The sequence below is a fragment of the Somniosus microcephalus genome, chromosome 4 (assembly GCF_052327205.1).
Source record: "Somniosus microcephalus isolate GS21.2 chromosome 4, FLI_Smic_1.0, whole genome shotgun sequence".
NCBI classification, from domain to species: domain Eukaryota; kingdom Metazoa; phylum Chordata; class Chondrichthyes; order Squaliformes; family Somniosidae; genus Somniosus; species Somniosus microcephalus.
Genome location: NC_140990.1, coordinates 201,444,041 through 201,465,624, shown reverse-complemented (window position 1 = coordinate 201,465,624; position 21,584 = coordinate 201,444,041). Strand labels below are relative to the sequence as shown.

General features: G+C 46.6%; 1 protein-coding gene across 3 annotated transcripts in view; it reads left to right on the top strand.

The window, feature by feature from the left end:
• The window catches only part of map2 (microtubule-associated protein 2), a 444,966-nt gene that overhangs the window by 386,866 nt on the left and 36,516 nt on the right, over positions 1–21,584 (top strand). For all 3 annotated transcript variants that reach the window (XM_085985712.1, XM_085985709.1, XM_085985711.1), the window contains one exon: positions 300–376. In XM_085985712.1, the coding sequence (XP_085841838.1) occupies positions 300–376 (77 nt within the window). The remainder of the gene's footprint in view (positions 1–299; positions 377–21,584) is intronic.

Genomic DNA, 21,584 nt, shown 5'->3' with positions numbered 1-21,584 from the left:
TTGTGTTTAGAGGTATTCAGGTATAACTTGCATTACATGCAATATATGTTTTCCATTTGTTATTTAAGATGTGTTTTAATTTTTTTTTAATTATGTACAGTACTAAGGTTTCCTCCCCACAGAGCTTTTTTATTTGTTAGTTTGGATAATTTGTACTTCATTACTTTGCTTCCCATCTTATATGACAACAATGATTTTAAATGTCTTTTGCTTTCATATGCATCTTGATTTATATCCTGATCTTAATGACACATTTATCTGTAGTGCTATATTCTAATATTAATATTCCTTTTGCCTAGTTCCTGGAAATGTTGAAGGTGCATATATTATAGACCAGAAATTCTCTGTTGCTAAGCAACCCAAGGAGAGAATCACAGTAAGTAAATTAGCTGATAAATACATCCTATGTGTGGTATGGAAGGTGGGGCAACTTTTGCAGCATTTGAAGTTTTCATTTAAAAAAAATAAAACAAGTCACTTTTTTTTGAAAGATATCTCTCAGAGCCACAGATATTAAACTGTTAAGTATGATCCATACATATGGGCCTAGAAATTGGGTTTTGGCTTAGCCAGGGCTTTAGCGCCGGAAGTTAGTGCCGGCGCTAAGTCCCCCTGCGCGCGCCAAATATTCAGTAGCGCCGTGCCCAAACGGCTGCCGGCGCTACTGAAGGGTCTTAGCGCCTGGAAAAGGGCGCTAACTGCCGTTTAGCGCCGCAATTCCGGCGCTGCGGCACCCGATGCGGTGCGGCAGGCTGGGGAAGTGCAGGCCTCCTCCTTCCGTTAAGGAGGAGCTGCCTGCACCCGGCCGCGGCCCGCGCAAATCTGTTTAAAAATGAGCCCGGCACCTCGGACAAGTGCCGGGCTTGCATCTGTTCCGGGGGGAGGGGAGAAGTCCGGGGAGGGAGCTGCGGGCCGGCGGGAAAGCGGCCGGCCGCCGTGGGGCCTTTAATGCGCCGGCGCAAACGCATGTTGGACTCTGTTGCCAGAGTCTTAGTTGCGGCTGCCACGGGCGAGGCGGCCGCAACTGAATTTCGGCGCTGGGGCCCGTCGGCATGGCAACCGGGACACTGCGCACACCGATGACGTCATTGGTGCCGGCGCAGCGCTACCGGTGCAACGCCGCTTTAGGGCCCCAGGGAATTTTTCAACTGGCCATAACTCTGGCGCTAGTCCCTCTAGCGCCTCAAAAGCGGCGCTAAGGCTAGTGAATTTCTAGGCCATGATCTATATTCTGAAAATAACCTATTACTTTTGGATGTGTTTTGCCTTTTATTCTAGTTTTCAGATTGTTTTGAGTTATTTCTAGTTCATAGGTATAGTAGATCTGTGGTGTGCTGTACACAGAATGGTTACTTGTCACACACGTGGACAGAAACATTCTGTTCAAGTTAATAAACTCTGCTGGATGGACCTTGCTGCTGTTGCCAAGCTGAGGGTTACTGCACAATGGCCCTAAATTTGTGGTTGGTATGACGGCGTACTCTCAGAATACGCCATCTTACCGCCTTTGAAATTGACTGCAAGTTCGGGATTTCCGCTAAACCCTGTCTTATGTTCATTAATAAATAGACATTCTTATCATGAACACAGCTAGCTTTTGCTAGACCCTTTTATTGAGCCCATGTGGACTAGGTACAGTATCTGCAGAGGCTTCCATCTTGACTGCTACCTTGTGGGTAGCCTAGTGCCTCATGGGTAATGTAGTCTTAATATATATACAGCTGGGTAGTGTAGTCTTATATACAGCTCTACACAGCTCTACGGCTCCACCTAGTGTCCACTATAGAATGACATGTTATTGATCATTACATCCCCCTTTGAGGTTTAACAAAATCAATATCAATCAACTTTCAAGAAAACAATAAAGATAATATCAGTAACACTTTTGTTAGTGCTCTATAAACATAAACATTTTCAAAACAGTCAACACATTTTCAAAGCTTTACATTGTACTCAAAGATTAAGTCTATCAGGCTCTTTTACTTCACGTGTGGATCTTCTCAACACGGGTAAGTCTGATATGTCTTCATGAGATTGTTCTGGCGGTGAATGACAAGATACAGTTGCGGCATTGTCATCAATCTGGTCTTGAATAGTCTCGTGTTTTTAGGAGGGAACGGCGGTTCCTCCTGAGAATCTGTCCTTCCTCAGTTCTAACAGTGTATGACCTTGGTCCTACTTCCTCAAGAACTGTAGCTTTCCTGTTCCATGCATCTGGGTCCTCAATCCTGACAACATCATCCCTTGTCAATGGTTTTAGAGTTTTGGATGACTTGTCATAGTATGATTTCTGTTTCAGCTTTAACAGTTGAAGTCTCTGTCTCAGTTCCTCACTTTGCTGTTCTTTTGCACAGCAGGGTAGCGTGGTGCGCAACTTGCGACCCATTAGTAGTTCAGCAGGTGAAGAACCACAGTCTAAAGGTGAGGCTCGGTAGCTCAGCAGGGCGAGATAAGGATCAGACTTGCTTTCTGTCGCTTTCTTCAGTAGCTGCTTGAGAACTTGAACACCTTTCTCTGCCTTACCATTTGACTGAGCATACAAAGGACTGGATGTGATGTGCTGAAAGTCATAATGTGCTGCAAACTGTTGCCACTCCTTACAGTTGAAGCACGGACCATTGTCGCTAACGGCAATCCTGGGAATTCCATGTCTGGCGAAGATGGATTTCACATGCATTATGACACTGCTTGCTGTGGTGCTTGAGAGCAGCGCCATCTCAGGATAGTTAGAATAGTAGTCAATCACTATTAGATAGTCTTTACCATTTAAATGAAAAAGGTCCATACCAACCTTTTGCCATGCTGCTGTTGGTATGTCAGCTACTATCATTGGTTCCTTTGCTTGTTTGTTTTGGTGTTTCTGACATGTCTCACATTTGCCTATCATGTTCTCAATGTCCTTATTTATGCCAGGCCAATAAACCGTGTCTCTTGCTCTCCTTTTGCATTTTTCAATTCCGAGGTGTCCCTCATGAATCCTTTTGAGCATGTCTTGACGTAGAGCCTGTGGAATGACTATTCTGTTCTGTTTTAGTAATAGTCCACTTGCGACACTCAATTCTGACCTTATGTGAAAATATTTTGGACAGGAACCTTTTGGCCAACCATGATGAATGTTCTCTATTACTGTTTGTAATACTGTATCTTTTACTGTTTCTTCTGCTATTTGCTTTGATTTTGTGTCTGACACGGGCAGTGCAGCAGTGACCATACTCACATGAGCATCCACGTCTTCTTCAGTAGAGCTCACATGACTCACTGTGGGTGCTCGGGATAGTGCATCTGCTAACACTATGTATTTGCCTGGTGTGTAGATCAGTTCAAAGTCATATCTTTGCAGCTTCATCATGAGTCGTTGAATCCTTGGAGACATCTCATTCAGGTTTTTTTTTATGATGGCAACCAGAGGGCTGTGGTCTGTCTCAACTGTGAAGGTGGGAAGTCCATATATGAAGCCATGAAACTTTTCTAGTCCAACTACCAAGCCTAGACATTCCTTTTCAATCTGGGCGTATCGTCACTCAGTATCAGTCATAGACCTGGAGGCATAGGCAACAGGCTTCCAATCTTCACCCTCTGCTTGTAGCAAGACCGCACCTAGGCCATCTTTTGATGCATCCGTTGACACTTTGATTCTTTTTGTTGGGTCAAAGAAGGTGAGTACAGGTGTGGCTGTCAGCACTGTTTTGAGGTTTATCCACTCTTGTTCATGTCTTTCTGTCCATGCAAACTCATTTGTTTTACGTAGCAGGTCTCGCAGACAGGCTGTCTTGGCTGACAAGTTGGGAATGAACTTTCCAATGAAGTTTATCATCCCCATGATGCGTAGCACTCCTTTTTTTGTCAGTGGGTCGGGGCATTTTGAGTATGGCGTTTACTTTTTCCATATCTGGCTCTATTCCTTTACCAGATAGATTATCTCCTAGGAAAGTGACTTCCTGGATGCCAAACTGACACTTGAGCTTCCGTCCATTCCGGCATATGCTCTGTAGCACTTTAGTCAGTCTCTCATTGTGTTCTTTCAGTGTGGAGCCCCAGATGATGATGTCATCAACATAGACCCGAACTCCTTCCAGACCTTCAATTATGTGTTCCATTGCTCTATGAAAGATTTCAGATGCAGATATTATCTCGAAAGGCATTCTGAGGAAACAATACCTGCCAAATGGTGTGTTGAAGATACAGTATTTGGTGCTCTCTTCATCCAGTTTTAGTTGCCAAAATCCTTGTGAGGCATCGAGCTTTGTTATTTCGGATTTCCAACATCTGCAGTATTTTGCTATCGAGCTTTGTAAAGTATCTGGCACCTGACATTTCACTGGTGATTTCTTCTCGCTTGGGAATCTGGTAGTGTTCACGTTTTATGTTTGCATTTAAGTCCTTTGGATCCATGCATATTCTTAGATCATTGTTCTTTTTCTTTACACATACCATGGAGTTAACCCAGTCTGTTGGCTCTTTGACTTTCCTGATGACTCCTAGTGTGGTCATTCTGTCCAGTTCTTTCTTGAGCCGGTCACGCAGGGGTGCTGGAACTCTTCGTGGAGCATGTACCACTGGCTGAGCATCCTGCTTTAGCTGGATCTTGTAAGTGAATGGTAGAACTCCAAATCCTTTGAACACACCCTGGAAATTATTCACTACAGAATCCACCGAGTCATCTGGTCTGCTTATGGCACAGTTTATACGGTAGACTCTTTTGACCAGTTCTAAGTCCTCACAAGCTTTGTCACCCAGTAGTGAATCAAGTCTTTCAGCCACAACAGAAAACATGAGATGATGCACTTTGTCTTTGACTGTCACTTTAAGTCTGCATACACCTAAGCTATCTATTTTCTGTCCATTATAGTCCTTCAGTAGTACTGACTTTTTCTGTATTTTGGGCTTTTCTTTCATATTGTTAAAGTCACTCATACTGATTTAAGTTTGCTTTTGTCCCAGTGTCTAGTTTCAAGGTAACTAATGCTCCATTTACCTGCAATGGGATCATCCATTTGTCCTCTTTTACTGCATTAACTTTATGTTCAGCATTGTCCATTTCTGAGGGCTGCACATTTTCTGTATCCTTTTTGATATTGTCACATGACACCATTCCTACAAAAAATGTCTCACTTAAATCAGTGTCCTCAATTACATTAACTCGTTGCCCTTTCTTAGTTTGTACTTTTGAAAAGCATTGTTTGGCAAAGTGATTCTTTCCATTACACTTTGTGCACATTTTTCCAAACGCTGGGCATTGTCTTAACTGGTGTTTGTAACCACAGCGTTTACAATTAAAAATGTCATCCTCCGATTGCTTTTCATTTCTGTTCTGCCCATGTTTCTTCCCCTTATAGGACACAGCACCGACAGCAGCATTATCACTCATTAGAATCGCATCATTATTGATTTCACTGAAAGTCTTCGCGTGCTTTCGAGCTAGCTCGCTGGCTTGGCATATTTTCACTGCATTTTCCTAATTTAGTTCGGTTTCTCTCAACAGACGTTCCCTGACTTTTTTATCATGAATACCAAACACAATCTGGTCACGAATCATGGATGCTTTGAGCTCAGAGAAATTACATGTCTGTGCTTTCAGTTTCAGATCAGTTATAAAGCTATCAAAAGTCTCATTTTGCTGCTGTGTCCGAGAACAGAAGATGTATTTTTCATAGGTCTCATTCTTTTTGGGAGAGCAATGTGCATCAAATTTTTTTAGCACATCTTCTAATTTTTCTCTGTTCTCCACTGGATTAAATACAAATGTATTAAATACCTCTATCGCCTGTGGGCCTGCAACCGTAAGCAGCAACGCTATTTTTCTTGCGTCTGGCTTCGTACCGAATCCGATGGCAGCAATGTAGAGTTCGAATTGCTGTTTAAAAATCCACCAATTGTAGTCGATATTTCCTGTGAGTTTCAAATGCTCTGGTGGCTTCAAATTCTCCATGTCGCTTTTCACAATTTTCAGCAGATCTTCACCATCCTGGTACCATCTTATGTTCATTAATAAATAGACATTCTTATTATGAACACAGCTAGCTTTTGCTAGACACTTTTATTGAGCCCATGTGGACTAGGTACAGTATCTGTAGAGGCTTCCATCTTGACTGCTGCCTTGTGGGTAGCCTAGTGCCTCATGGGTAATGTAGTCTTAATATATATACAGCTGGGTAGTGTTGTCTTATATACAGCTCTACACAGCTCTACGGCACCACCTAGTGTCCACTATAGAATGACATGTTATTGATCATTACACCCTGAACTTGCAATCTGTCAAGTTTCAACTCCGCATCGGCTTCGCTGCACGTTTCACCTACCCATTGAAATCAATGTGCTGGCGAAAAGTTGTGCTAATTGCCCATCTACTGCGCATTAATTACCTTCAAAATTTTTACGGCTGGTGCCAACAAGCACAGGGGCCTGTTGCACAGCGTAAGGGGGGTGGGGTGGAGGGAATGAGAAAATTGTATTAATTTTGAGCTAGGTTTATGCTACAGCACATAAAAAACATCCTAATCAAATTTTATGGTTCCTATCCAGAGGCCAGAAACATTTACCTATCTGCTAAAGTGCACTATAATTACTTTAATATCTATGCATTTAGGTTAAACTGTGCAAATCAAAATAACTTCTATTTACTGTGTTACATAAAACTTATTTTGGAAAGTACAGTGGGAATAGTAAAAATAAAACAAGGTCAGCTGCTAATTACATTAGCTTTATGATATTGGGACCATCTGTCTTTGGATAGGCTTTGTGCCAAACAGCAGAAGACGAACCATTGTTGTGGTGTATGTGCCTTTAAGAGCAATTGTGGTGTATGTGCCTTTAAGAGCCCCAGGTGTGCGTAATGCCGGTAATTGCCACTTGGGCTATATAAGCCTGTGTATTGTGTATATCCTTTAGAACCCCCCCCCCCGCCCCCCCCAGACTTGCTTAGTAAATACCTATGAACCAACTCCTGTCTTCAGTGTCTTTATCTACACACGGACACTACAGTGGCGACGAAGTGGAAACGGACTTACCTGCAATTCAGCAGCACCTCAAGGACATCGATTCCTCCAGCGTCCAGAAGACTCAAGGAAGTAAGAGAAACTGTGGTTTCACCAGCTGGCCAAGCTGGTGGCAGGTACTGCGCTAATCCTTCCTGGGCGTCAGGCTGGGGCTCCAGCAGCGGGCTCTACAGCTGAGACAGGCAGCGAAATCGGAGGCAAGCAATAACGGACTGGGAGGGTGCACTCGGGAGACGGCCGGCGCGGCAAGCAGGTCAGCGTTTAGACCTCCGTCGGGAACGAGTCTCTAACAGTGAATAAACGGAAACCACAGTAAAACAGCGTTGTTATCGGTAGCAGCGGCGGGAAAGCGCAGGAAGCGCCATATCGTTGCTACAGAGAGAAAAAAAAAAGCGCGGGAAGCGCCATATCTTTTTTGAAATGCCTAAGTCTGGCAATATTGATGCTTTTGATAACGAAACAGAGCCTAACTTTGGCAATATTAATGTTTTTGATAACAAGATAGAGGATTGGACCACATATGTAGAAAGAGTGGAGGTGTTTTGCACCGCAAATGGAATAGAAAATGAAAAAAAAGCTTCAGTGCTTCTGGATCTAATGGGCGCAGAAACATACAAGCTGTTACGCAACTTAATCACTCCAGCTGAACCGATGGACAAGAATTTTGAGGAGATTGTTGATACCCTACACTGCCAATTCGAGGCAGGACTGGCAGATTCTCTGCAAGACAAATTCATCTGCGATCCCCTAAGTGTAGAAACACAAAAAAAGGTATCTTCTGGAAAAGATTTAACACTGGACAAGGCTTTCAGTGCAATAGGAGCGGCAAAGATACAGCAAAGGCCACAGGACTTCGGCACCCATGGAATGACACGGGGTTTCGAGAGATGTTATCGCTGCCACAGATCCAACCATGACCAGAGGGATTGCTGGTTCAAAGAAAAAGCATGCAGGCGATGCGGAAAGATGGGACACATTCCACGTGTATGCCGATCTGAAAATAAAAAATCCACTAACAGGAAAAGAATCAATAAGGAAAAGCACAGAAAGGTACAAATGATGACGGACAGTAGCTCCAAAGACCAGAAAAGTGATAGCGACTCCGGAAACAAGAGACTAAGCTCTCTCAAATTACATAATGTAATTGCCAATGAAGATTACCAGACCATTTGGGTTACCCTCATAATAGCAGGGTCCCCAGTTAAAATGGAGCTAGATACAGGATCAGCTCTAACCGTAATAGAGCTGATCCTGTAGCTGAGAGGCTATTTTCGCATATACCTCTAAAAGACACATCCATTATCTTAAAAACATATACGGGGCAGAAAGTATACCCCAAAGGAAAAATAAAGGTGCCTGTGGTATACAACGGCAAAGAAATACAAAAGTTGTATTTATACATTCTACAAGATGGTGGTCCACCGTTGTTGGGACGTGAATGGATAAGGAAGATACGTTTAGACTGGCACTCCATTCAGGCACTGACGGTGACCAGTAAGGAAAAAAACAAGGATGACATCATACCTGAACGATTAAAAGACATCTTGGCCAACGCCAAAGAAGTGTTTCAAGAGAAACTAGGAACCTTGAAAGGCATCACCGCCTCAATAAAAGTGGAAGATGCAGCAATTCCAAAATTTTTTAAGGCAAGACCGGTGCCATACGCAATACGTCCGGCAGTCGAGGCAGAGCTGGAGAATTTGGAAAAGGCAGGCGTATTATCCAAAATAGATTGGAGCGAATGGGCAACACCCATCGTTCCAGTCATGAAAAAAGCATTGAAAAATAACTCTGAGGAACAGAGAAAAATTCGCATCTGTGGGGACTTTAAGGTGACTGTAAACCCGGTCCTTCACACGGTACAGTATCCTCTTCCGAGGATAGAAGATATTTTCGCCTCACTATCCGGAGGGAAACGTTTCACAAAAATTGACTTGGCACAGGCATATCTACAGATGGAGGTTGAGGAGACCTCTAAAAAGTATCTCACAATAAACACACACAAAGGCCTGTACCAGTACAATCGACTGGTTTTTGGAGTAGCATCAGCTCCAGCTATCTGGCAAAGAGCTATGGAGCAAGTCCTGCAAGGGATTCCGGGGACTCAGTGTTACCTAGACGACATCCTTATAACAGGAGAAAACGACAACGAGCACCTTGCCAATTTGGAGCAGGTGCTCACTAGGCTGAAAGAACGGGGCTTACGAGCAAATCGCCCCAAGTGCGAATTTTTCCAAAATCAGATATCATATTGTGGCCACATAATTAATAAGGAAGGGTTGCATAAGTCACCTGAAAAAATTGAAGCAGTTATAAAAGCCCCAGCACCTGAAAATGTTTCACAATTGAGGTCATTCCTGGGATTAATAAATTACTATTGATATGCCTATCAATTAGTCCAATAAAAGGCGACGAGTTAAGAACGTAACTGAAGGTTTTTATTGGCTAAATAACAGAGCCCACCCTCGTGGGTGATCCGATCCAACAGGGAGGAATACTAGCCAGTCAGCTACCTTTATACCTGGGCAGGTAATGGGCGGAGTCGGAGGTGGTCAGCCCAGGTATAACAGTGCGACAAGAGGCGACCTCGTGTAGTGATGTGACAGTGAGAACAGTGAGAACAATATACAGTGATAACTATAACAGTGGTTTACCACATTCACCCCTTGTTTAGATTAGAGTCCGGCGGGGTGAAGTGTATTACCAGCTCTGGTATGTCAGTCTGTCCGGAGGCTTCGTTAGCCTCTCCGATCGTCGCAGCGGCGGTGTTACATTATCCGGTGTTAAAGCTGGTGTCTGCGTAGTCGGCAAAGGCTCGTGGGGTTCCGGCATGCCGTCTACCTCGGCTGGACTCGGGGGGTTGGGAGGGGGGGGTGAGGGTGCGAGGTCTCGTAAGGAGACAGTGTCCTCCCGTCCGTCTGGGTAAGCCACATAGGCGTACTGGGGGTTGGCGTGCAGGAGGTTCACCTTCTCGACCAGGGGGTCCGTTTTATGGGCCCTCACGTGCTTTCGCAGCAAGACGGGTCCCGGAGAGGTCAGCCAGGTTGGTAGGGTGGTTCCCGTAGTCGACTTCCTGGGGAAGACAAACATTCGAGCATGGGGGGTGGTGTTAATGGCAGTGCAAAGTAGTGACCGGATGGAGTGCAGCGCAATCGGGAGGACCTCTTGCCAGCGGGAGGTTGGGAGGCCCTTAGACTTTAAGGCTAAGAGGGTGGCCTTCCATACCGTCGCGTTCTCTCTTTCCACCTGGCCGTTCCCTCGGGGGTTGTAGCTGGTGGTCCTGCTTGCTGCAATACCCCTCTCCAATAGGAACTGACGGAGTTCCTCGCTCATGAAGGAGGCGCCCCGGTCACTATGTATATAGTTCGGGAACCCGAACAAGGCGAAGAGTTTGTTCAGGCATTTAATGACCGTGTTACTGGTCATGTCTGGGCAGGGGAAGGCAAAGGGGAAACGGGAGTACTCATCAACGATGTTGAGGAAGTACACATTACGGTCGGATGACGGTAGGGGCCCCTTGAAGTCGATGCTCAGACGCTCGAAGGGGCGGGTGGCCTTGATCAGGCTTGCTCTGTCCGGCTTATAGAAGTGCGGTTTGCACTCAGCACAGATCTGGCAGTTCCTGGTCATGGTCCTGACCTCCTCGATGGAGTATGGCAGGTTGCGGGCCTTAATGAAATGGTAGAGTCTGGTGACTCCGGGGTGGCAGAGGTCATTGTGGAGGGTCTGAAGTCTATCACTTTGCGCGCTGGCGCATGTAATGCGTGAAAGAGCATCAGGGGGGTCGTTCAGTTTACCGGGCCGGTACAAGATCTCATAATCATAGGTGGAAAGCTCGATTCTCCACCTCAAGATTTTGTCGTTCTTGATCTTGCCCCTCAGCTTGTTATTAAACATGAAGGCAACCGAGCGTTGGTCGGTGAGGAGGGTAAATCGTTTGCCTGCCAAGTAGTGCCTCCAGCGCCGTACTGCCTCCACAATTGCCTGGGCTTCCTTCTCGACCGACGAGTGTCGGGTCTCGGGGCCCTGTAGGGTCCTTGAGAAGAAGGCTACCGGCCTACCCTCCTGGTTAAGGGTAGCGGCTAGGGCGAAGTCGGATGCATCGCTCTCCACTTGGAAGGGGATTGACTCATCCACTGCGTGCATTGTGGCCTTGGCTATGTCTCCCTTAATGAGGGAGAAGGCCGCGCACGCCTCTTCCGTGAGGGGGAAGGATGTGGTTTTCAGGAGGGGTCTGGCTTTGTCCGCATAATTGGGTACCCATTGGGCATAGTAGGCGAAAAGCCCCAGGGTTCTCCTAAGTGCTTTTGGACAGTGGGGGAGGGGTAGCTCCATGAGGGGGCGCATTCTTTCGGGGTCGGGGCCGATGACTCCGTTCTCTACTACACAGCCAAGGATGGCAAGGCGCGCTGTGTTAAACACGCATTTCTCCTTATTGTAGGTGAGGTTCAGCCGTTGGGCCGTACGGAGGAATTTCTCCAGATTCACGTCATGGTCCTGCCGGTTGCAGCCGCAGATGGTGACGTTATCGAGATAGGGGAAAGTGGCCTGTAGTCCATTCTGGTCAACCATCCGGTCCATCTCCCGTTGGAAAACCGAGACCCCGTTGGTGACACCAAAGGGGACCCTAAGGAATTGGTAGAGGCGGCCATTCGCCTCGAAGGCGGTGTACTGGCTGTCCTTCGGGCTGATGGGGAGTTGGTGGTAGGCCGACTTGAGGTCGATGGTCGAGAATACGCGGTATTGTGCAATCTCATTGACCATGTCCGATATGCGGGGGAGGGGGTATGCGTCCAGCTGGGTGTATCTGTTTATGGTCTGGCTGTAGTCGATAACCAGGCGATTTTTGTCGCCGGTCTTGACTACCACCACCTGGGCTCGCCAGGGGCTGCTGCTCCCCTCAATAATGCCCTCTTTCAGGAGTCGCTGCACCTCAGAGCTAATGAAGGCTCTGTCCCCAGCGCTGTACCGCCTGCTCTTAGTAGCGACAGGTTTGCAGTCGGGGGTGAGGTTAGCGAACAGGGAAGGTGGCGGTACCTTGAGGGTGGATAGGCTGCAGGTGTTACGCGGTGGGCGGTTTAACTTTCGCTGGTTGTCGACTGTGAGTGGGGGGAGGGGTCCACCGTATGCTAGGGTTACACTTTGGAGGTGGGATTGGAAGTCCAGCCCTAGTATGACGGCAGCGCACAGCTGGGGGAGTACGAGGAGTTTAAAATTTTTATACTCTGTCCCTTTAACCGACAATGTCACGACACAGTAGCCGCTGATGTCTGTGGCGTGCGACCTCGATGCCATCGAGATGCGGCTGCGCGTTGGCAGGACGGGGAGGGAGTAGTGGCTCACCGTGTCTGGGTGGATGAAGCTCTCCGTGCTTCCGCTGTCGAACAGGCAGGTCGTGGCGTGGCCGTTGACTTTGATGTCCATCATTGAGCTGGCCAGGTGGTGCGGGCGGGCTTGATCCAGGGTCACGGAAGCTAGGGTGTAGATGAGCGCGTCGTTGTCATGACAAGATGGCGGCGAAGATGGCGGCCCCCGTAGTTCACATGAGGCTCTGTTTAAATCGTTTGCCCCGCACAAAGATGGCCGCCCCTGCTGTTCCCATGAGGCTCTGCAGGCTTCGGCTGCCCCGCACAAAGATGGCCGCCCCTGGTTTTCCCATGAGGCTCTGCAGGCTTCGGCTGCCCCGCACAAAGATGGCCGCCCCTGGTTTTCCCATGAGGCTCTGCAGGCTTCGGCTGCCCCGCACAAAGATGGCCGCCCCCAGGGTTCGCATGAGGCACTGCTGGCTTCTGAGGATTTGCTTCTGCAGGCCTTGGAGAAGTGGCCTTTCTTGAGGCAGGTTTTGCAGGTCGAGTTTTTGGCTGGGCAGCGCGACCTCGGATGCTTCTCCTGGCCGCAAAAGAAGCAGCCAGCGGCCCGATCGGGGTTGCCTGATGTCGGGGCCGGTACCGGGGCTAGCGGGCCCGGTCGGATCCGTGATGCAGACGCTGAGGTAGGTCCCGGGGGCAGCGCTGTGAAGGGTGGTGGGGTGGGGGTCGGGCCCGAGTCCCAGGGTCGCGAATAGTACCTGGCAAACGCTTCCTGGTCTTGCTGGGTGGCCTCTAGGGTGAGGGCGAGGGCTTCGGCCTTGTCCAGGTCTATGTCCTTAGCTTCAAGCAGTCTTTGCCGTGTGTAGTCGGAACGTAGGCCTCTCACCAAGGCGTCGCGGACATTGTCTTCCATGTTCGCAGTAGCCGTCACCGCTTTAAAGTCACAGTTCCTGCCGAGTTGTCTCAGCGCTCGTGAAAATTCAGCTATCGATTCTCCTGGCTGTTGCTGGCGAGATCTTAAGAGATGCCTAGTGTACATGTAGTTTACCGGGCTCCGGTACTGCTGTTTCAGTAGGTTGATGGCGTCGTCGTACGTAGTCATGTCCTGGATGAGTGTATATACTCTCGGGCTCGCTTGGGCTTTCAGGACTCTTAGTTTGGATCTCTGAGGGACGACGGCTTCCTCCAGGTACGATTCGAAGCAGTCCAGCCAGTGTTTGAAGTCGTTGGCTGAGTTTGGTGCCTGTGGGTTTAGATCCAGGTATGGTGGTTTCAAGGCTTGCAGCCAAGCCGGCTGGTGTGGCCCGTTGTCTGGAGGCTGCTGTTGCTGTGCTGCTGGGTGAGCTCCTTGCTGTTGCTGTTCATTATCAGACATCTTTAAAATTTAGCCAATAAAATTGATATGCCTATCAATTAGTCCAATAAAAGGCGACGAGTTAAGAACGTAACTGAAGGTTTTTATTGGCTAAATAACAGAGCCCACCCTCGTGGGTGATCCGATCCAACAGGGAGGAATACTAGCCAGTCAGCTACCTTTATACCTGGGCAGGTAATGGGCGGAGTCGGAGGTGGTCAGCCCAGGTATAACAGTGCGACAAGAGGCGACCTCGTGTAGTGATGTGACAGTGAGAACAGTGAGAACAATATACAGTGATAACTATAACAGTGGTTTACCACAACTATCATAAATTTTTACCGAGCTTATCAACTATTCTACACCCTCTTAATGATCTTCTACACACAGGAATGATTTGGAAATGGAACGAAGACTGTAAACGTGCCTTCCATAAATGTAAAGACTTAATCACATCCGAGAAAGTTTTGGCTCATTACAACCCATCACTACCAATCAGACTGGCGTGCGATGCATCCCCTTACGGCATAGGAGCGGTATTGTCCCATAGATTCCCTGATGGCTCGGAACGGCCGATAGCTTTTGCGTCACGCTCATTGAACTCAGCTGAGCGTAACTATTCCCAGATAGACAGGGAAGCACTCAGCCTGGTATGGGGAGTGAAGAAATTCAACCATTACCTACACGACAAAAATTTACCTTGCTGACTGACCATCAACCCCTCATCTCCATATTCAACCCTAAGAAAGGTGTCCCCATTATGACGGCACAAAGACTACAGAGGTGGTCCCTTTTTCTAGGGGCACACCAATACAACATTGAATACAAAGGGTCAAAACAGCATGGGAATGCTGACGGTTTATCGCGCCTGCCGTTGCCAACGATAGAAGAGGCACCTACAGTAGACACAGTAGAGATATTCCACTCTACCATAGTGGAATGTCTACCGGTGACAAATTCTGCCATTGAAAGGGAGACCAGAAATGACCCTACTCTCTCACGGGTCTACGATTTAACAATGAAGGGATGGCCAGCACATGGCGAACCACTGTTGCCAGCATTCTCGCAAAGAAGAGAACAGCTGTCAGTGTGCCGAGGAACCTTGATGTGTGGATCCAGAGTGGTGATTCCACCCAAACTCCAGGATAAAGTGCTAAAGGAGCTTCACGAGGGGCATCTGGGTGGAGTGAAAATGAAGAACCTAGCTAGGGCGTTTGTATGGTGGCCAGGTATCGATGGTCATGTCTTCGATGTCTCCAAGAGCTGCCTAGGATGCCAGAAGGTCCAAAATGCTCCGCCACAGGCCCCTCTACATCCATGGGAGTGGCCCTCATCTCCCTGGCAAAGGGTGCACATCGACTTTGCTGGTCCATTTATGGACTCCATGTTCTTAATCGCAGTTGATGCACACTCCAAGTGGCCGGAGGTAATAAAGATGTCCTCCACCACCACGGAAAAAACCATCACAGTATTAAGGACCATATTTGCCAGGAATGGGCTGCCGGAACAGATATGTTCTGATAATGGACCGCAATTTGTGTCCGAAGAATTCAGAAAGTTCTTAAAGAACAATGGGGTAAAGCACTACACGTCCACCCCATACCATCCCGCCACCAACGGATTGGCTGAAAGGTTTGTCCAGACCTTCAAGAAGGCCATAAAGGCCATGGGTAATGAAGACATAAAACTTCAGCACAAGGTGGATAACTTCTTATTTGCATATAGGAATGCAACACATATGGTTACAAACCAAACTCCCGCCATGATGTTCTACAATAGAAACCTAAGATGCCGGCTGGATTTGGTCAAGCCCAACATCCAAAGGGACGTGGAGAACCGGCAGTTTCAGGGCATGAATGAAAGGCCAACTAGGGCCTTCCAGATAGGCCAACCGGTTTTGGCCCGGGACTACCGTACCGAGAAATGGCAGCCTGGAACTATCTGCACGCGACTAGGACCACTGATGTATACCGTGGACATCGGAGAAAGCATAATAAGGCGCCATGCTGACCAAATCATCAAGTCATCCGAAAAGGGACAACCTACACCACCACGCTGTACATCTAACGATGAAGTAGAGATACCCATATCTACCTCCGATCCGGTGATACTGGAACCCGATGAACCCGACACTGGCCTTCAAGCCGAATCAGCCTTGCCAGAAGAACCTACTACACCACCAGAAACTACTACACCCCCGAGGCGTTATCCGGACCGAGTCAGGAAGCCTCCTGAGAGACTAACTTATAATTAATTAATACAGCAATGTATATTATTTTGCATATAACATGTAATTAATAATTACTTAAAATATGATGTACTAGTTAGCTAGAAGGGGAGGAATTATGGTGTATGTGCCTTTAAGAGCCCCAGGTGTGCATAATGCCGGTAATTGCCACTTGGGCTATATAAGCCTGTGTATTGTGTATATCCTTTAGAACCCCCCCCCCCCCCCCCAGACTTGCTTAGTAAATACCTATGAACCAACTCCTGTCTTCAGTGTCTTTATCTACACACGGACACTACAATTGTATAAATAAACAAAATGCATATAATTTGCATTTGCTAACCACATTCACTTTTTTGTGATTCACAATGCACATTATTAACTGAAAATATGAATGTTTAATATCATGCAGAATGTCATGTATACCCACAAACTAAGGAAAGGGTCTTCAATAATCAATTAGAGACAGCGGGGTCAATTTGATGGACTTCTGCAAAGCTTAATGCTGTCCCATCGGAGATTTCCATTTTTCCTGATTAGCTAAGAGTCAGGAAGTGAAAGGTACACCACCCCACATGATCCCAGGTACAGTTATGCACCACAGTGCGCCCCTGGGATCCGTGGGCCACTACGCTGCGCACAACTCCGCAGCGTTTCAAAGCAACTTTTCGAAGGGGGCTTTGCATGAGGTAAGTGTGTATTTCATTTGGATGTCGGCAGCGTACTCCTTAGCTACGCCACCGATCTCAAATTCAGGGCCATCATATATCGATCAAAACAAGTGTGCCAGATAATATGGAATGCCTAGAGGTTAAGGGAAAAGAAGGCTGTAACTCAAAATTTTATTTTGTGAATACTTGCACCCCTCTCACCGTGAAGTAAATAGTGTTTCACCATTTTCATTAAGTGTAATATAGCAGTGTATTTTAGGAAAAAAACAAGTAGAGATTTTGTGAGATCAGAATATACCAAAATATTGAGATGTAAAAATCATGCAAATCTATTCTCCCTCCCCCATCACAGTAATTGTAAACCATTATGGAAACCTAAGGAAACTAACAAACCTTCAGGTAAAGTTATATTTGCTACAATGTGGCAAGCGTTGTTGGAATTTCAGCATTGAAATTCTCAGTACAGTATATTGCTAGTTAATCTTCTGTGGCATTGCTCACAGTCCCAAAAAAATCCTTTCTCTACCTGTAGCTGTCTCTACTTCCTTCCAATTCTTTGTTTTCTTTTTGCTCTTTGTTTATCTTACACTGTGTCTCTGATTCTATCTCAGTATATCCTCACACACTTTTGTTATCCCGGTAGCACCTAGTCAATTTTTATCCTTCCCCTTCTTTGTGTCAGCCTCTACTTCACTCTGTCTCCTTTCTCTTTCTCCTGTATGATTTTAACTCTCTGTATGCCTCTCACTTTTTCTCTGTATGTCTTTCTCTCTGCCTCTCCACCAGTTGAGATGAGGGGCTCCAACTCTGCGATAGTTGCATAAATGATCTCTTATCCCCCTGGGTACGAAGGAAGGAGTGGCACCAAGTGTGTACTGGTGTTAGTACAAGGTCCTAGACTGGGAGCAGCAGAGGGTTCGGGTTCTCTCAAACTCTACCACAACTAACTAACACACACACTCACATAAAAGCACATTCACATTGACACTTAGGCAGGCACATGCATTCACAATCAGGCATTCAAAACATATCCACATACAAGGAAGCATGGTCACACTCATAACTTGCACGTTTAATTAGAAATATTTTTTCTGCACAGAAATATTCAGGCCTAGAAATTCAGTGGCCTGCGCCACCAGTTTGCGCCCAAAGAGGGCACTCAGTGGCTTTAGCGCCACTGGCCACACCTACCGCGATATTTAGCGGGGTGCTAATGGCGGCGTTAGCCTGTAGCGCTGCGCCGCCACCGATGACGTCATTGGTGTGCGCAGCGCCCCGCTCCCGCCCCGATGACCATATTTGGTCACGCCCGCCTCTTCAGCGCCGGCCGCAAATAGCAACCGGTACACAGGGGCCTACCTGTGGCGGTAGTGGCGCTAGTTAAGGTGGAGGTGCGGCCTGCCAGCACCTCCGTCCCCGGCCTCCTACACCCCCCCCCCCCCCCCGCGGCATTGCCAGCTGTTTCCCGAGAGCCCGGCACTTCTCCTTGGTGCCGGGCTCATTTGCCGGCACTCGCGAGCGGGGATCGCGCTGTTGCAGGCACCTCCCCCTTAACAGTGGGAGGAAGGCCTGCAGTACCGCAGCGTGCCGTGCTGCAGCGTGTGGCGCTGCGGCCCTTAGCACACCGATATTCAGTTTCAGCGCCCCAAGCGGAGCGCGGGAAGCCTCAATTAGCGGCCCGCTTCCATTTGGGGCGCTGAAACTGAATATCCGGATGGTGCAAGTGGCTCCGCTCGCAGCGGTAATTCCAGCGCCCAGGCGAGCTTGGCGCCCCAAACGGCGCCCAACTGAATTTTTAGCCCTCAATCTTTGGTAAATTAAAATAAATCAATTTAGAAGACTTCAGCAATTCTCTTTAGCCATTCACCATCATTTGTGTTCTTCCTCATACCCAAGTGTACATGTAATTAAACTGTGAAGTCACAAAGGACCTGCAGCAGAAACTGCAAACTGCTGAGACGCGTGCTCCTTGGAGCTGGGAAGAGAGGGAACAAGTGGTGAGAAAAAATAATTAGTGAGGCCAAGGAACGATAGTAAGCAGGCTGGTTGCTACTGTGCATGCCTTTTTGGAGTCGGATGGGCAGAAAGAGTAGGTTAGTGTAAGGCCAGGCCGAGAGACTGGGTATTATTTGGGAGTAGGCTGTGCAGGAGCAGAAACAAAATTAAGAAGGGGAAAAAAGCTAAAATAAGGCTACCTATGTGTTTTGTGGAGACTCGTCACTGAGTACCATGGAGGGAGAATCAGTCCTATTGCAGGTTTATCTCTTTACCAAAGCCCTTCATGCAAGATGGTGGATTAAGCAGTTGGTGATGAGTAAAGCTGGCATGTGAAACTGGATTAGGACTTGTAGAAAATCTGGATCGCTGCCATGACGTGCATGACCCTGTACAAGTCCAACCACCATGCTGAAGGCAGATGCCCATTGTTTAGCTGATGAGGAAACTCTGAGACTTGGGATGACAGCTGCTGGAAAGTGTTACCTGGAGGCTGGTTTAAGAATAAGTGGCATCTCCTTTGGGTCAGGTGGCTGCATGATAATAAGCCAGGTGATAGAAGTTTACAACCAAATCACCCACTGTAGTAGATTTGGTAATCTAATAATATAGAGACTTTTGTTGTTAAAAATGATAATTATGCGTGAAAACTATTTAGCATGACATCCTTAATAATGTAAACTTCCAGAGACAGCAAGTTTAAATGCTTTTTGAATTGTAAACAATATTTGGGATTTTCAGCACCTTCCCAAATCATAACTCGAGTTCTTTTGAAGGAAATAAAGAAAATAATCAAAGTGAAAATGAAGGCATATACTGTTGCCAAGATTGGTGGGAGACCAGAGGATTGGGAAATTTTTAAAAACCAGCAAAGAATGACTCAAAAAAATAATAAAGAGAGAGAAGATGAATTATGAGAGTAAGCTGGCAAGAAACATTAAAACAGATAGTAAGAGCTTCTACAGGTATATAAAAAGGAAGAGGGTAGCTAAAGTAAATGTTGGTCCCTTAGAGGATGAGACTGGGGAATTAATAATGGGGAACGGGGAAATGGAAAGACTCTGAACAAATATTTTGCATCTGTCTTCACTGTAGAAGCCACTAACAACACCCCAATAATGGATAATCAAGGGGCCACAGGGAGTGGGGAACTAAAGACAATCACTATCACTAAGGAAATAGTACTCGGTAAAATAATGGGACTAAAAGATGACAAGTCCCCTGGACCAGATGGCCTGCATCCCAGGGCTTTAAAAGAAGTGGCTGCAAAGACAGTGGATGCATTGGTTGCAATATACCAAAATTCCCTGGACTCTGGAGAGGTCCCAGTGGATTGGAAAACTGCTAATGTAACACCCCTATTTAAGAAAGGAGGGAGACAGAAAGCAGGAAACTATAGACCAGTTAGCCTAACATCTGTTGTCAGGAAAATGCTGGAGTCCTTCATTAAGGAAGCAGTAGCAGGGCACTTAGAAAAACATACTGCAGTCAAACAGAGTCAGCATGGTTTTAGGAAAGGGAAATCATGTTTAACAAATTTGCTGGAGTTCTTTGAGGATGTAACAAGTAGGTTCCAGAAGGCATTCAATAAGGTGCCACATAAAAGGTTACTGCATAAGATAAGAGCTCCCGGAGTTGGGGGTAATATATTAGCATGGATAGAGAATTGGCTAACTAACAGAAAGCAGAGTGTCAGGATAAATGGGTCATTTTCTGGTTGGCAAACGGTAACTACAGTAGTAGGGTGCCACAAGGATCGGTGCTGGGGCCCCAACTATTTACAATCTACATTAATAACCTGGATGAAGGGATCGAGTGTAATGTAGCCAAGTTTGCAGATGATACAAAGGTGGGTGGGAAAGCAAGTTGTGCAGGGGACTCAAGAAAGAATCTGCAAAGGGATATAGACAGGCTAGGTGAGTGGGCAAACATTTGGCAGATGGAGTATAATGTGGGAAAGTGTGAGGTTATCCACTTTGGCAGGAAAAATAAAAAAGCAAACTATTATTTAAATGGAGAGAGATTACAAAATGCTACAGTTCAGAGGGACCTGGGGGTCCTTGTGCATGAAACACAAAATGTTAGCATGCAGGTACAGCAAGTAATCAAAAAGGCAAATGGAATGTTGGCCTTTATTTCAAGGGGGTTAGAGTATAAAAGCAGGGAAGTCCTGCTACAACTGTACAGGGTATTGGTGAGACCACACCTTGAGTACTGCATACAGTTTTGGTCTCCTTATTTAAGGAAGGATATACTTGCATTGGAGGCAATTCAGAGACGATTCACTAGGTTAATTCCAGAGATGAAGAGTTTGACTTATGAGGAAAGGTTGAGCAGGCTGGGCCAATACTCATTGGAATTTAGAAGAATGAGAGGTGATCTTATCGAAACATATAAGATACTGAGGGGGCTCGACAGGGTAGATGCAGAGAGGATGTTTCCCCTCATGGGGAAATCTAGAACTCTGGGCACAGTCTCAGAATAAAGGGCCGCCCTTTTAGAACTGAGATGAGGAGGAACTTCTTCTCTCAGAGGGTCGTAAATCTGTGGAATTCTCTGCCCCAGAGAGCTGTGGAGGCTGGGTCATTAAATACATTTAAAGTGGAGATAGACACATTTTTGCAAGATAAGGTAGTGAAGGGTTATGGAGAGCGGGCTGGGAAGTGGCTTTGAGCCCTAGATCTTATTGAATGGCGGAGCAGGCTTGAGGGGCCAAGTGGCCTACTCCTGCTCTTATTTCTTATGTTCTTATAACCACACACATTTAACATTTTAGTGCATTATCATTTTTTTCATTTTGATTTTCTGAGTTGCCATGTACAGGTTTCAGAAGCCTTTTTGTTCTTTTAAAATGTAAAAGAAAAATATGTCTTCCTAACATAGTTAGCTCACTGTAGTAATGGCCTATTTGGTTCACATTTTTTGCTCACCAAGGTAAGATACCAGCGGCAGCATATCAAAATATTAGCATATAATAACTATTAACATAGAGCCCACTGTATGGTGCAGCATTTAACGTATATCCAAGCACTT